General features: G+C 40.4%; 2 protein-coding genes across 2 annotated transcripts; one reads left to right on the top strand and one right to left on the bottom strand.

Annotated features, from left to right (window-relative positions):
• Positions 1 to 114: 114 nt before the first annotated feature.
• On the bottom strand, positions 115 to 4,971 carry bora (bora aurora kinase A activator). The gene is made up of 12 exons (XM_073482132.1): positions 4,840 to 4,971; positions 4,398 to 4,552; positions 4,131 to 4,237; positions 3,941 to 3,986; positions 3,756 to 3,834; positions 3,573 to 3,617; positions 3,406 to 3,462; positions 3,046 to 3,311; positions 2,581 to 2,743; positions 1,916 to 2,484; positions 1,649 to 1,789; positions 115 to 871 (listed from the first exon to the last, which is right to left on the bottom strand). Exons 2-12 carry the CDS (start codon positions 4,545 to 4,547, stop codon positions 851 to 853), a joined length of 1,644 nt encoding a protein of 547 aa, XP_073338233.1. The 5' UTR covers positions 4,548 to 4,552; positions 4,840 to 4,971; the 3' UTR covers positions 115 to 850.
• A 61-nt stretch (positions 4,972 to 5,032) lies between these two features.
• mzt1 (mitotic spindle organizing protein 1) lies at positions 5,033 to 7,188 on the top strand. The gene is made up of 3 exons (XM_073482133.1): positions 5,033 to 5,314; positions 5,491 to 5,636; positions 6,620 to 7,188. Exons 1-3 carry the CDS (start codon positions 5,263 to 5,265, stop codon positions 6,641 to 6,643), a joined length of 222 nt encoding a protein of 73 aa, XP_073338234.1. The 5' UTR covers positions 5,033 to 5,262; the 3' UTR covers positions 6,644 to 7,188.
• Positions 7,189 to 16,534: the final 9,346 nt, after the last annotated feature.

Below are 16,534 nucleotides of genomic sequence, written 5' to 3'. Positions count from 1 at the left end.
AAAAAAAATAAAGTTCATGTTTTAACATGCTCAAATTAATTTATTAGGTCAAGATCCTCGGTGCTAAAAAATAAAACACCCAACTCAAAAATAACCATCTTCTCAAGCCACATAAAGAATTCAAGTTAATTTAATGTGACGATCCAGCCCATGCTTGTAAGTATATCAAAAGTAATAAACAAATGGCTCAGTCAGCATTTAATTTGCTAGTGGCATTATTCAGTGTGTGTTATTCAGGCATAAATAGAACAAATAACATCCACAGGTAACCTGAATTTTAACAATTCTTACTCGTAAATTAAAAGAAAAAGCTCTCATCATAGAAAAACATTATAAACAGTTTTATAAAAACATAAATACAGTACAAATCTGTTGCATCTGTCAGGTTGATAATGTCAGCACCGATTAAAATTTTAAATGATGGCTTCCGCATCAATACAGCATTCAAGGAGGTTGCTGTTGTGCAAATGTGATGCAGATTTTTTTTTGCACCCCCTTATCGCATCGCTATACTGGGCCCAAAAGAACTGCTGACTTATAATTACAGATTTTCAGTATCTTACAGTAGGACTCAGATAAGCTATGGATTTGTCTTCTCCCTTACAACCTGTGACAAAACATGCCATGTTAGAGCACTTGCTTCCTCTCAGGCAACTTGAACTTTTCAACCTAAAAAAAGACCAACTAATAACCACTTGTGAAACCCCTCAGTTCCCCTTCAAACAATCACCCTAACCATATTCATTCAACATAAATGCTTCAAACTTAGTGTAAACTTTGTTGTATTTGATTGCAAAAATAATCAGCTTTAGCTTCCACTGGAAGAGGCGTCCCTTTAATTGCAGATGGCTCAGTGGTGAGGATGAAATACCTGGAAAACAAGAAACATACTTTTAGTAGGATGAAAAAGTACACAAAGCCTTGCAGCATGCACAGTACTTTTAGTAATACTGTTAGTACTGTTCAGGGTTTTCCGTAGATTTGTGGCAGGCTTAGGTACATGTATTTGAAGAGATGTTGACAGATGTGGCAAAAGTACACACATTCTGTATTCAAGTAGAAGTACAGATACTTGTGTAAAAAAAAAAAAAAAGGGACTGGTAAAAGGTGAAGTACTGATTCAACTTCTCATCTCTCTCTGTCTGTTTATGTCTTTTACATTGTTGCGTATCGCGACGTCTGCCGTGCGTGATGCGCACTGATGGGCTAAAATCAGTCGTGATCTTGGGAAGGCAGCTTGCAAAGACGCAAAATAAAACTAAAGTAGCAAGGCTGTTTTGAAAATGTAAGGAGTACAAAGTACAGATACTCGTTTTTCAAATGCAGGGAGTAAAAGTACAAATATGACTGAAAATAAATACTCAGGTCAAGAATAGAAACCTCAGAAATCTACAGCTATCTACAGTAGCAAAGTGTATGTACTTCATTACGTCCCAGCTCTGGTGTTTGAGGGTCTTTTCCTGAGAAAAGATTAATATATTTAAATAAAAAATATGCCGTATTAGACCGTAATTGTAACCATGTCTGTATACAAAAGTTTGGAAAAGCTAGAGCAGATAATAAATAAGTTGCCAATGGTGTATGAAATCCAAAGGCTCAAACTCCCATACCCAGAACCCTGTGTTTGTATGTAAAGGGTGAACAGTACCTTTACTTTGGTGTGTCGTGTCACTTGAAAGGCCTCTTCTGCCATGTTTGGACTGAAGGACTCTTTACTGTGACAGTCTGAGTTGAGGCCATCTATTAGACTGGCAGTGCCTGCTGAGGTAGTGTTGTACCCGCTGTCCACCTGAACACAAGCAAAAAGTCAATATAAATATTTCATTAAACAAGCATCAATAGGACTATATGAATAACAAGATTCATTCACAAAAGAATAAGTTAAATATGCAGTTAAATACAAACACACACTAACCTGCATGCTGGAATCATAGCGTATGCTGCTTCCCTCTGCCAGAAGAGACAAAAACATGTGAGAGCTCTCTGTTGCCGACACGTTGCCCATACGAGAGCTGGTCAGCTGCCCCAAAGGCCCTCCACCTTCCTCCTCTTCATCCTCTATGCTCCCTTCTATCCCCTTGTCCTCCTCCATTTTCACAGGCTCCATAGGATCCAGGCTAGCTCTCTCGGTGTCAGCGGGATGATTGTCACGTGCCATGGGTGAAGATGGATCTAGCTCCATTAGCGGGAGAGAAAAAGAAGAAGAGGAGGAGGAGGAGGAAGAGGAGCAAATGAGTTTCTCCTCAGCCTCCTGATTGTCTTGGAGATTAGGGTTGAGGATCGGGGAGATGAGGGGAGGGGAGGCCCGGCAGCGGACTCTGGGCCGGGGCCTGGATCTGGGCTCATTGTGGCAGTGGAGCTGGTGTGGGGAGCAGCTACGAATGGGGGAACAACCCTCAACAAATGGGCTCTCATTGCACGAAGCGACATCTACGTCCAGGGGTACATTGTTTGGAGTCAAGTTGCTCGGCTGCTTCCTCTCAGCTGAAGAAAGGACACAGATTCAGAATCAGTTTAAAGAGAAACTCTGTTAATTTCTCATTTTTAAAAACCTTTTAATCTTCAAAACAAAGACTCTACCTGAGCCTATTGGTGTGCGTGCTGCATGTGTAACAATAGGAGAGATTGTTGGGGAGATGAGGCCAGCAGGAGACGACCTATCCGGGAACATCGGACTGGTGATGCTGCCGAGGCTGCAGTCCCGGAAGCAGCCATGCTGGATGGGACTGGACGAGAACTGACCCTATCATAAAGACAATGCAAATACAAAGTTACAAAAACAGTTTGATCAAAATGCAAAAAAAAGGACCACTTTAAGCATAAATTAGTTGCGTACGGTAGTTGATAATATTTTTGAAGTTCTGTTACTGCTTTTGAGTATTATCAAAATCTGCTGAAAAGATTAGTCAATTAACAGGATTACTTTCAGATTCATTTTCACTCCAAACAAACAAAAGCAAATTTGAGAATATCGAAATCCATATAGATGAGAGTACTAGATGTTTTGCAAAATAATCATCATTTGCATCCCTACAGTTCACTCACCGTAGAGGGAGTCTGAACTGTCATGCCACAGGACAAAGGGGAGGCAAAAATAGATGATACAGTTTCAACTCCTCCTTCAGCTCCTTCTCCTCGGTTTAGAGAAGGCATCTCCTGCCTGGTGTGGCTTCTCTCAGGGCTTGGCGGGCTGGAGCTGTCAGAGCCGCTGTAACTTCCCCGGCCATCGAGGAAGAGCTTACGTCTTAAGGAGGAAGAACTGAGACTCTCCTGCACGGCGTCACACGCTTCCTCCTGGCGGTAATATTCTCCTGAGGAGAAGGAAGAAACAGACAGACAATCATGGTGATTTGGTTGATAACAGGCTCTGTGGTTTGATTGCGCTCACATTTATTAGATGCTTACCTAATACTTTTTCCAAATCAAATGCCAAAGGTAGCGAGAGAGTTGTCTGACAACCAACTGTAGAACAAGAGATCAAAAACAAGTTAGGAGATAGTGAAGGAGAGAAGAAGAGATGGGAATCATTTTGTAGAAGGCCATTTTAAAAGTGGCTCAAAGAACACACCAACCTGAGATTTTTTCTGGCTTCTCTTCAATCATGGCAGACATACAACCTACAAGAGCAAAGACAATACAGTAACATGATAAGGAAATGCTTAAACAATGTACAAAAAACAGTACAACATTAAATATAAAAAGGCAAATACATGGAGGAAAGGTTAAAAAGTAATATTAACAATAAGATAACCTACTTTTCATATTTATCTGAAGGCCTTTACGGGTGTCTTGGGCCGCCCAGGGGGAAGGCACAATGGTTCCTTTGGTAAAAAACTTTATTGGGAGACAAAAAAATAACAAAATTACAAAATGAAAAACATCAATATATGAACTTCTTCATCATTATACATTATGATTTGATTTGATTTAAATCCCGTACCTGCTCAATAGCGTTCTGACGCTTCTCCTCAATGTCAGAATCCATCCTAGATTTAAAGTAGAGAAGAAGTTTTGTCACTTCCTGCCATCACATCATTATGGTATAAGTTAAGTTAAGCAACGCTATTATTCTGTCACAGCGTGTCCTATTACCTACATATCTACTGTGACCACTGTGTTTCAGTACATACCTTGTCTGGCTGAGGTAAAAAGACTGTCGCTGGATTTCCTCTTGGTCTATGTGCACTGGAAGAAGACTGGCCATTTCATCAATAGACCAGTTAAACTTGGGAGGAGTCTGCAGGAGAGATCACATGAGAAAGTAAATAAAAGTGAGTAAAAGACTACATACACCCAAATTGGAGATGGTACAGTAATACGATATTTGCAAAAAGAGATGTGTCTGCATGTGTCACATACTAGTAGATCTAAAATATGTGAGGTGTGTGCAGACTTACAGTTTTACACTGCATGGACTTGAAGACAGATGGGCTTGGCACCAATGCTTCACGGAGGTGGTGGTAGTCATTTGGACTTTCAAATGGGTTTCTAATGGAAGGTCTGCCTGGAGTCTCAGGAGTGATCTGTATCTCGACACGGTCCACCATCTTACCTGACAACATATATAACAGTCAGCATAAGGGAAATGAAAATGAGAAAATAAAACTGCCAAGGAGGAGCCCACAAACACGGTTAATCAATGTTTAAGTTAGCATGTTAGCTACATTACTTCCCGTTTCTATAGCGTCAACTCTCCTTCTAGGAAATGTAACTGGGAGGAATGTGGCAACAGCGTTACGTTACACATTTCTCTCCTGCCTTGGTTCTTTTACTTTACTTAAAAAAAATGAAAGGTACATTAAAAATATAAGCATTATACGTTTTGCTTTTGGTACTTACAACTGTTAACGAGCCAGGACTTCGACCACACAGCTAAAAACAATCTTCATTGAGGACTCGGCAAACAATCAGCAGCGACAGGGTTCAAACGTTTATTTCAATTTCGCCCACAAAGCCCGTCAGCCAATAGAAACGCTGCCGGAAGTTCTGGGGAACCAATCAATTAGAAATGTCGTCACTTCCGCCTCCCGTTTCGTTAGTGACTTGAGCAAGCAAAGTAGCTAGCTTAGCCCCTATTATTGTCCCTTAAATATAGTTTATTTATCATTTTTTTGAAAATATTATCTAAGATGAATACTAAACTTTTAAAGTCGGGCTGAACTGTTGCAATAGCTTAATCTTGTGTCGCGTCAGAGACCTCTTGAAGTTTTATTTGTTAGCCTCCTGCTAACAAGCTTTGGCTAACTGTGTTCATTCTTCACCATGGCAAGTGCAGCAAATGCAAACCTAAACGCTGTCCGGGAGACAATGGACGGTAAATATATATTTGTAAAATGACTTCTAGATCACTGGCATATAAACAGCATTTTTTAGCAATCCCTCAGCTTGTCTGTACGTTAACCGTATTGCTAACAAATCCCATAGGACGTGCAGCAGTCTTCTTGCCACTAGTTTTTTCAAACCTAACCTGTCATATTTGTCCTCCAACAGTGCTGCTGGAGATCTCCAGGTTGCTGAACACTGGTCTGGACATGGAGTCTCTGTCCATATGTGTGAGACTGTGTGAGCAGGGCATCAACCCAGAAGCCTTGTCTGCAGTTATCAAAGAGCTGCGGAAAGCTTCTGAATCACTCAAGGTACAGAAACAGGCTCCCAGAGATCTGACTTCATCATGTTTGTCATGAGTGTTTATGACAAATGCCCAAAGTGAAGTTACCAGACCTCAATGTGGTGTCAAAGCCAACAGTCTAATAACAGGGAGAAAAGCAGAAATCCCTTATCTTTTAGAAGCAGTAATCGGTGTGTTGTGAAGTGTTTGGTATTTTTATTAGAGAAATGATTTACTGTACATTTGTGTTGGTTAGATAATCAATTAGTCAACCAAAAGTGTCAGCACTTATTTAGACAGCCAGCACTGAACACTATTTGTATTGTCAGACTGAAAGCTGCAGCCATGCATCATTTACAGTACATCATTGTTTGGTTTCATCATCCAAAATTAAAACAATTTTTACAAAGTTAAGATGTGACTGTTTCCAGTGACGTGGTATATGGTAGGGTATACAGTAAAAATGTTAGTCATCAGAGTTTCTGCAATGTCATTTACGGTGAGGCACCTTCCCTTGAGTCTTTCTGGTTGTATTAGGCCAGTATGGGCAATGTTTCATATTTAAGAGCATCAATGCTTTACAGCAATGATGGATATTTATGATCGTTGTACAAATCTGATGAGGTATCTTGGTTTGTAATGTATTTGGTCAATTATTCCAAAAACAAAGACATTCCATTCTGGCTAATCACAACAACATATTGCTCCAGTTTACTTTTTTTTTTTTTACGGTTGAATTTGGCAACCTCTTTCATGTCACCATATGTCAAATGTTTTCTTGAGCATATGGACTGGTGAACAATAATATCTGTTTTTGTGCTAAAGCAAGATAATATCTGTGATATGGAGCTCTCACCTTCTGAGTGAGTCATGACAGGAACATTACAATCACTGTTGAGACAACTGTCAATAGAAGAATCTGTAATTTGATTACAATGAAAATCACTGTATAATGGTCGCATAATTAATCCTGATGATGCATCACTGCTACATACTTATTTTCTCTTTCAGGCTTCTGAAAACTGCACTAACTGAAGTTGCAGCCTGATCACCTCAGTGTGGGAACTTTGGGATCATGCCCCATTCCTGGATCTGTACCTGCCTATGGGCTCTTCAGCCAATCAGATTGGTCTGTTTGTTGGCACTCTGTCCTCTGCGTCTCCTTGGTGACTGTAACTGCTCCCGGTCTGTGCTTTGACTGTGCTGTGTCTTGAGTTTCTGAGTAGAGGAGTCGACCTCAGTCTTCTTCCTGAACACAAGTCTTCTCCTGACATGAGGGCACGCTCAGCCATTCTGCCTCAAATCTAAGTTTCTCCTGCTGTTATTTGTATTAACATTGACATCCTGCCTTAATTTAAGAGCATACTTCTTATTTCTGATAGTCAACTTGTGTTGCACTTTTCACGAGGAATTGTTTTTTATGATGTTTTGAAACATGTATGCAATGTTATGAATTTGTTTTAAAAAATGTGTCTGCATAATACATCTTTCAACGTAATCCTTTTGCCATTTTCATTGCTCATGTGACCATCAATGATGGAACAAAGTCTAAATTAAAATGTTACAGTCGACGGCCACAAGGTGGTGTTGTGTCATTCTTATTTAATCAGAAGTATCCAGTAGGTGTTCATTGGGTGGTAGGTTCAAACTCTGCAAGTTTCCGAATGTTTATGAGCAATTTCATACTGTAATTTTATCAGACACTTTTTTAAAATCACATTTTCCCTGTTTTTGTACCATTAATTGACATTTTCTGTGTTGTTGTGACCCTAGTTTAGAAGGTACCAAAGCATTTTTCCCCTGTGATTTCATTCCTACAGGCTTCAGATTTTACAAAGGAAATGATCTTTCCTGTCACACTAGGTGAAAGGAACAAAGATTGTGGTAGAACATTACACAATAATACAAACGCATACCATACAGGGGTGATCACATCCACGTGTACAAACAAGAAGACATTAACGAGGGGTCATTCTTTACAGCAGGATGTCCTGTTGAACTGAAATCTTAGACCCTTTATGTCTGTACTCTATCCACACAAAAAAGTATTTGAGATATATTGCAAACTTGACAAAAAAAAAAAGCATGTCTTTGATCAAGCAGAAATGAAGCCCCTACATCATGTGTCTAACCACACACAGCATTGTGTTGTTTCTCCACTGTCTGTAAAATAGCTCTATTCATCTTCGAGACGAGGGAAAATGCTGAGAGCACAGAAACATTCCTCCACAGGCCAATATACAGGCCAGGAGCAACCTCTCATCTGCAAGGGCTTCTTGAATCAGTATCTTTGAATCTGTGCGTGTGTGTCCCTCAATGTGTGTGAGCTTAGGTGTTCACACTGCGCCGTAGATGTCTACAAATGAGTAGCCCCTAAGCCATCTGACAGTAACGCCTCACCCCTCACAGGCGCACCGCGGAGAGAGTGTGTGTGTGTAAGCATTTCTGTCTTCTCCTGCTTTGTCTCGCCATCTTGACTGACAGCCTGTGAGTCTAAATCTCTGTACTGCTGCTTTGATCTCTTAACACAGTATCTCCTCTGTTCCCCCCCAATACCAGCATCGTGTTAGCCAAGTATGAGAGGCATACAGATACGGTGCAGTGGCTCTCCTTGATAGCCCATCAGCCTGAAACAACCTCCTGGCCTCCGTGGGGGGTGAGCTGCATGAGATGTTGTTGGAGGGAGACCCATATTGAGAATCCTTTTCTCTTACAAAGGAAAGGAGTTGTGCATGGCTTGATTGGCTACTGTGGGCGTGGGACTCAGGATGCATTGCTCTCTGTTTGATGTGTTTGAAGGGTTTCTCCTGATCTTAGCCAGCTACTTTGATCTCTGTAAAACAAAATATTCACAAATCCCATAGTCCTGACTGAGAGATTAGCGTCCATATATGCATAAACATCTAAGAGGTGTTCAACTAGGGCACTGGTCAGGTCACATGACTGGATAAACTCAAGAGGCTACAGCAGGTCCTCACATCAGAGCTTCTAAAGGTGTTTATGTTTGTACGTCTGATAATTATCCGGGCTGAGGATTATTTTTCTGATAAATGAGGGCAGTCTCATTTAAAAGTGAAAGATCTGTGTGCTGCAATTACGGTCCAGGTGTTTGCATCGGATATTACAAAAATAATTAGAGTGGACTGATTACTAGTTCCTTATGCATAAGGAGAGACGGTCTGTTGATGTTTGTACAAAACCTAAATTACACACATATTGTCTCATGAAAACAACTGGCCCTGTGTGAAGCAGAGTTTAACCAAAAGTCAAAGATCTCTCTCGCTCTATGTGCAGTTAGTTACTAATTACCATTAGCCACAAACAGGTAGGTCTAATGGTCTCCCTGCAGAGACAAGGCTTTGTTTATGTCCATTTCATGTTTTATTTCTCATTATAAGATGATTTCAGGGCTATTATTTTTAGTCAAAAGTAATTTATTCCTGATGAGTTCTTCTCGTTAGATGATTATAAGAAAAAAAACTTGAGTTGTGTTTGAAGAACTTTTTTTGTGGCAGACTTTATTTTCTTTGTGTAATTTACTGTCACATCTAAGTCACACCAAAGTATATTCTCATTTGACAAATGTGTTTTCTAAATCCACATGGGTTGGAAACACACTGGGAAAGTAATTAAGAGTATCTGCTTAATTGCTAAGTACAGTTCAGAACCAGCTTCATTGGCTGAGTATGTGTATATAAGGCACTTGACTCTGGTTTTTCATTTCATTCTCTAAACGCCTTGCACAGAAAAGCAAGGATCTACGCTGAGCGATTAAAGGTGAAGGACAATTTTAAGAGGCTCCATACCCAAAGTCAAGGTTATGTCATTGCGTACCTCAGATGATTTATATTAAAAGTTAACTTTATATTAGACATCTTTATTTGTGGCTAAATTATGAGCATGATAAGGTTGTTGGCTATAGTGTGACATTAATAATGAATTACACTGAAGATAACTGACGAAAGCATGCTGTCTCTGTTTAACTAGCAAGCATGGTGGTAAGAATGTGGCTAATCCTGGCCATGACTTATTTGAGGGTCATGTGCCTGTGATTGACCCCTGATAATACTGGTCAATTAACTGGTTACTGGCTTTATCCAGCTCCAAACTAGCATTATTATATCAGCCTTTAAAACTCTACAATCAATTGACCTCTTCAGTCTGTTTAGGTCAGAGCTACAAAGTTAGAAAACAGCAGTAGCTTTCTTAAGCTTGCTGACGTTGGCTACCACGAGCTACGTTTAAGACTATAGCGCCAAATCCCCCTGAGTTAGCTTTAAAGGGGCTGCATGTCCCACAATCCACAATTTATAGCAATTAAATATGTATTAATCCCTTTTTTATTGGCCGTATGTGAGTGGATTGTAACATGACGTGAAAAATGAGACCTTCCCATGTGTGTCGGTTGCCTGTACATGCCTGTGGATGATTTCTTTTAAGTTGTTTCATGCTGCTGGACTGTGGATGTCTTTGTGAAGGACTCGGGTCGGATTTTCAGCGACAGTCAAAAGGATGTGACATTATGCACGTTCTCGAGTGCCTCGTCTCAGGTCCTCTCTCCGCTCCGCTAACAGGGAGCGACAGTCGCTAACGTTAGTTTAGAAACAGCATCCGCGAACATTAAGTTCCACAGAGCAGCTTTAATGAACCATGCAGCTTTAATGCGTAAGAAGAAATTTTGATTACTTCTTCTATCAAAAGTAAGATATAGACTGCAGCTTTAAGTAAAATTATGAAGGCACAACTTTTACTCGTAAAGGCTCATTTTACATTGTGGCTGTGGTATTTCTGCTTTTACTGAGTAGTTCTACCTCTGATCATAAATGACATATGTAATTAAGTAGAGCGCTGCATATTCTTAATGCCATGAGACCCGTTTATTGACAACCTAGAACAGTTTTTATCTCAGAGAGATCATGCTTATATGAGTCTGTATTCTGGCACTAAAATGACTGATTCCTCTATCTTATGAAGCCTGTCAGGCCCCCCATCCTTCAGCAATGTGAAGCTTCACTGGCTGTATTTGCCCTAAGAGGAGTTCTGTGACCTTGTTAGAGCTTACACCAATACGCCACCCTTGATTAAATACAGGCCACACTTTTACACTGTAAGATTATACTATTTAGATCCCAATTAAATTCACAGCAAGGAAATTGGATCATAAACTCTTTAAAGGATCGTTAACAATCATTAGACGGGATAATGGCATGGCAATCAAAATATGTTAAAAAAAAAATAACTTCCAAAGTCTTTTAGTGACTTTGTTGTTTTTGGACATTTTCCAAGCTGATTAATGTAGAATTGATTGATTTACAGTTGTAATTAGCTGTCTTCTGCATAGATGCATAATAATCGTATATCTCCCTGCTTGTTTTAAAGTATTAATTGGTTTCATTAACAAAAGCAGTTAATTGAATAACAATTAACAAAGTTGGTGATGGCATCGACGCAGCGCGTGCAAACTCCCTTGTGTTTTCCCTATGATGATAATGAAACCACCTTTTTATCAGATTGGAATTTTGTGTGTTGGACTATGTAATGACTAATATGATATTGGGCTTATTAGTTTATTCGAGTGGCTCACTGAGGCGTTAAGCTGGTATCGAACATGTTGTGTTTAACAGGTAGGCACCATATGCTGCCTTAATCAGACACTGGAATCACATTTGGTTGTTAAATTGTCTTCTAATAAAAGCAGGTAGTAAAACAACTTAAGCTAATTCAATTCCGGTCGAGTTTGGGTGAAGTGAACAGCTGTTCATATTTGTTGAATCGTTTTAACATTCACTCTCTTTGTTTTTTGCAGTTTTCTTTGTTTTTTTTGTTTTTTTTAAAGGTTTAACTTCAACAGCTTGTTTGTTCTTCAACTTTTCGTGTAGAAAATAGAGATGGAGGGTGGACTAGCTGTCCACTCTCCTTAAAAGAAGACAATACCAGGCATATTGTAGTGACAGCTTGCATTGTGTGTGTGTGTGTGTGCGTGTGTGTGTGTGTGTGTAAGAGAAGGAGAGAAAGAAGACAGGAGAGTGAGCTTGTGTGTGTGTGTATGATAGAAAAACAGAAAAATAGAGAATGTGTGTGTGAGAGTGTGTGTGTGTGTGTGTGCATGTGTGTTACAGTGACAGCTTGTATTCTGCGTGATTAATGATGTGCTGTGTGACTTGATAAGTGCTTCGGAGGACCAACGCTTGTTTCAATTAGACCTTGTGAAGGTCGCGACGCCGCGCCGGCCTCTCATTATCATATCCATAATCAATCCACATTATCATAGGAGAATGTGGAATGGATGTGTGATATCTTGGTCATACACACACACACACACACACACACACACACACACACATACACAGGGAGATGAGCACACACACAGACACCTAATCACATACCAAAACACAATGACATACTCTCTCACTCACAAGAGCGCACACACACACACACACCCTTCACTCCAAGTTGATTTGAATCATAACAGTGGCTGTCGGAACGGATTGTCTGTTCAGATTAAGAGTGTGTTTCTGAGAATTAAGTAGCACTGATGGTGGTGGCATTTCAGATCCCCTCTGCAGACACAAATGCCAAAACATCATTCTGTCACCCCCTCCTTCTCTCTCACACAGCCACATATACGACCAAATGCACACACACACACACACATATACACACACACGCACAGACATCCAGACACTTAACCAGGACCCTGGGGCATTTTTAATAGAGGCGAAGTGATTCGTATGTTTTTACTCCTCTAATGAGAACAGATTGAGTGGTATTTACACTCCATCGGCTGATCTAACCACCTACACATTTGCCTCATGCTTCTGCTGCTCACTGGCCAAAACAGACATGTGGAAAGGACCAGAGCTTGGCTTTCAAACAGCGACACAACATGAACATTATCTTTGTCTTTGGCTCACGATGGCACCACGGCAAGATAAATATGAATTATTAAAACAGGGAAACTGTAGCAGGGTTTAGTTTCTCTAAGGCAGCTTTTATTTGTCTCAGACAGTGAAACAGTGTGAGGAAAAAGGTGCCAGAATCAGACACACTGGTCCAGGGGGGTGACTCACTTGGGATCCGACTGCGAATCTTTAATTTAATCAGTAAGTCTACCTGAGATCTAAACATTAAAATGAGGTCACCTATTTCCTCCAAGAACATTCAAACAACAATCTAATATAGCCTAGACGATACAAAAACATGAATCAAGGCAAATGAAGGAGGTTAAAACTAAAGAATCACACTGTACTGGAGCAATTATGGGAATTTAATAAGATATAAAAAATTAACAACTCAAATTAACTCAAAATATTCAGTGAGGGGAGAACCATCCAAGGTGGTCAAGATAGAGGAAGAGAAACTTGCAGGAGAAGCAGAGATATCATCTTATTTAATTCCATGCATCTTCTGCCACCCACATTACCCACAATGCAACTGAGATTCAGGTGTCGTATGCTAGTGGTGGCTAATGTAGTCTTGAGCTGCGAGGCCCAAGCTGAGATGTGGGGCGAGCTACAGAGGTCTGGTAAGCTCACCTCTTTCTAAAGCCACGCCCCCGATGGTTTCACTTTCAGACGCAACTGATGCTGCCTCACGTGACATCACATGAGGCAACCTATCAGCTGCTCCCTCTGGAGCCACAGATTGAAACCATGAACGAAAAGAAAAAGCATCGTTAGAAACTGTTTGGAAAAGAGCCGGCACAAAATAAAATACTCGACAGGCGATTGGACGAACCATCTGTCTATCACCGTCTATTAATTAAATATGCATTGTGGCCCACTGAGTGTGAGCACTGGAGGCCTATCGCTGGCCAACTTGGCTAACTTCCGGTTTAACCCTCCGCTAACCTGAAAGGGGATAAAGTGATAAAGTGAGCCCATAATTTGGGCCATTCTGTCCAATTAAATGTAGAAAGTGTAGAAGAGCTGCATGAATAAATCATTTTAGCTCTATTCAAGTTAGCTGGGCACTAAACCGGAAGTTAGCCAGCTTGGTCGGCAGAAGTCTCTAGCGCGCACGCTCTATGGGCTTTTTTGGCCACCAAGCAGCTTTAATCAGAATGAACGGGGTGTCCTCGTCAACGCCTGGCACTCTTCCTGTGGGCTTGGGTTCAGCCGCAAGCATGTAAGATGGATTTGCGAGATCACGTGATCTTGCGAATCCCTCTGCCTCGCAAGGTAAAGACGCAGCAGTGCTCCTCAAGGCCTGCAGACAGACTTAAAATTGGTGGCGTTCCCCTTTAGTATTACACAGTTGAAGTATGACTTTGTTTCTTTCTTCTCCTCTGTATGGTACCCTGTATTTTTATACCTCAGCAAGTGGAAAGATTTAGCAGCGAGTATCGGCTCATTGTTTTTTATTTCATGGGAGTTTAAGCACAATAGCTGCTGTAGGAATTAAACCTATGACCTTCCTGTTGTGAGACAAAGTCACTTCCCACCAGGGCATCCTGCAACCTAATTGTAACAGGGTTCTCTTTAAAACTGTGGTTGCTTACCAGACCATGGATGGATGATAAATTAAACCTAGCATTTACGTTATAATGATTGCTTTCGGCTTACATATTACTCATCAGATCCTGTGATGTGTTTACATCACTTTATTTGCGGGCTAACTGGCTTTACACTGTATAAATCTGTAAATCTATTTTTAGATGATGCCACGAGCCATGCAAAAGTTGCGAAGCGCTGGCCTGGGAGGTTAAAAACCGAACGTTTCACCACTTATTAAACACTTAAAGGTGGGAATTTATGAAATGAATCATCTCTGCTTAACACTGATGGCTTTATCGGTGTGTTTTCTACAGATGGAGAAAGAGAGTCGTGACATTTCTTTTTGGCAGGGAAAAGGCCAGACTCAGCAGGAGTTATCAAAGGCAAAAAGTAAAAAGTTCGAGTTAGCTATCTCTCTCTCTCTCTCTCCCTCTCTCTCTCTTCCCCTGGAGATACTCATGTTAAGCATAATTAAGCAGATTTGATTAGCATCAAGCCTGGCTTCCTCTCTTGACTTTTAATGAATGTAAATCTACCATCTACATCCTAAAGATTAATTTCTGCCAATTAAAAAACACAAGAGGGCTTATTGGGGAGGGGGAGGGGGGGTTGTGAGGAAAAAGAGTGTTAAAGTCCTTTGAGTTGGAGTACAGTCGGAGTTTTATCCTCTTCCCCCTTGTCTTATGGTGAGATGGTCTCTGGAGATCTGTGTCTCTCTCTCCCTCACGACCAAGATCATTATCAGCACAATGTTCCGTGAAAGCCACTTTGAAAGGACTGCGAGCTCCATATGTAAATGATGGGAGTGTGTGTGCGGGTGTGTGTGTGTGTGTGTGTGTGTGTGTGTGTGTGTGCGGACTGGATGAGGAAGCGGTACAGGGAACAGGTAAAGGGGTCAATTTGTCAAACCAAGGTTATTGCCCCCCCCCCCCCTCTATCCTCTTATAAGCTTTTCTCTCATCTCTCTGGTGTGACTCTTTCTGGAGCCTTTTCCATTCAAAATCAGATTAGGATTTTTGTTGATTTAAGACGTGTAATGCTATGGAATACAAACAACAACACAATCATGACAAAACAATAGCAATCAGTCAGAATGAAGTGCAGAATAGAAATTATTTGAACAGAGGTCAAACGTCCTTTAAGAAAGCACCCGATTTACTTTTTTCGGGGGGCTTATCTAGCCGTAACGACAAAATTAAATTAAGCATGGATGTACTAGTACTTTTGTAGGTGCTTTTCCCCTCTATTTCACTGAGCTTACTTTCTTACCTTCAAAAATAAAACGGCTGTTCTTTCAAAGAAGAAGAAGACAATTTTTCCTGTCCAAGTATTTATATGACATTTAAAGGGGCAGTTCACCCCAAAATCAAAAAATACATATTTTCTCCTTTAAAGGTCCAGTTTGCAAGAAAGTTGATTTTTGAGTCTCATTCTCATTAACTCCTCAAATACAGACACTTTGGGAATGCGGCTGACCCGACCTACAATCCCAAAGCGTCTGTATTTGTTGGGAATAAGATTAAAAAATGTACTTCCTTACCAATTGGACCTTTAATGCCGTTCGTCCATCTAGAGTGTTTTGGTGTGAGTTGCTGAGTTTTGGAGATATCACCATTGAGATGTATGCCCTCTCTCAAATATAATTTGGCTTGTGGTAATCAAAACGTAAAATGAAAAAACTCAACAGCAATGTTGTTTATTATGACCTGGTTACTCACACCAAAACAATCTAGGTGGATAAACAGCACAAGAGGAATATGTATTTTTGATTTTGGGGTGAACTGTCTCTTTAAATGTGACATACTTTCATATAAAGGCGTGGACAGGAGAAATGGTCTTTTTTCTTTGTAACACCAGTAGCTTTATTTTTTAAGGTAAGACAGCAAGCATAGTAAAACAAAGGGGAAAGGCACCTAGTACGTCCATGCTTAATTTAATTTTGTCACCACAGCTAGATAAGCAATCAGGTATCAGGTGGAAATCAGGTGCCCTCTTAAAGGATGTTTTGAGTGATTTTTATTCTGCACTTCATTCCTACTGAATGCCATTGTTTTGTCGTGATTGTGTTGTTGTTTGCACTCCATAACATCACGGTCTTAAATCAACAAAAATCTGAATCTGATTTTAAATCAAAAAACAGCTCCAGAGGGAATCAAACCAGAGAGATGAGTTTGGCACTTCTGTATAAACTGCTATGATTTGATATGTGGGTGTCAGAAAAAAGAAACAGTATTTGGGTTTGATAAACAAGCTTTGTGTCTCTTTTTTTGCAAAGTACTCGTCTATAATCAGATTTAAGACGCTCTTTCTGATGTTATCTATATGAGCTATTATTTAGACATGGGGGAACATTTGCTCTCAGGACACATAACCTCAGTTATCAGATCAGAACATTTTCAAGGATGACACAGTTATAATCTTACAACTTTCT

The sequence above is a fragment of the Pagrus major genome, chromosome 15, assembly GCF_040436345.1.
Source record: "Pagrus major chromosome 15, Pma_NU_1.0".
In the NCBI taxonomy this organism is placed as follows: domain Eukaryota; kingdom Metazoa; phylum Chordata; class Actinopteri; order Spariformes; family Sparidae; genus Pagrus; species Pagrus major.
The sequence above is the reverse complement of the archived record's forward strand: the minus strand, read 5'-3'. Positions and strand labels throughout refer to the sequence as shown.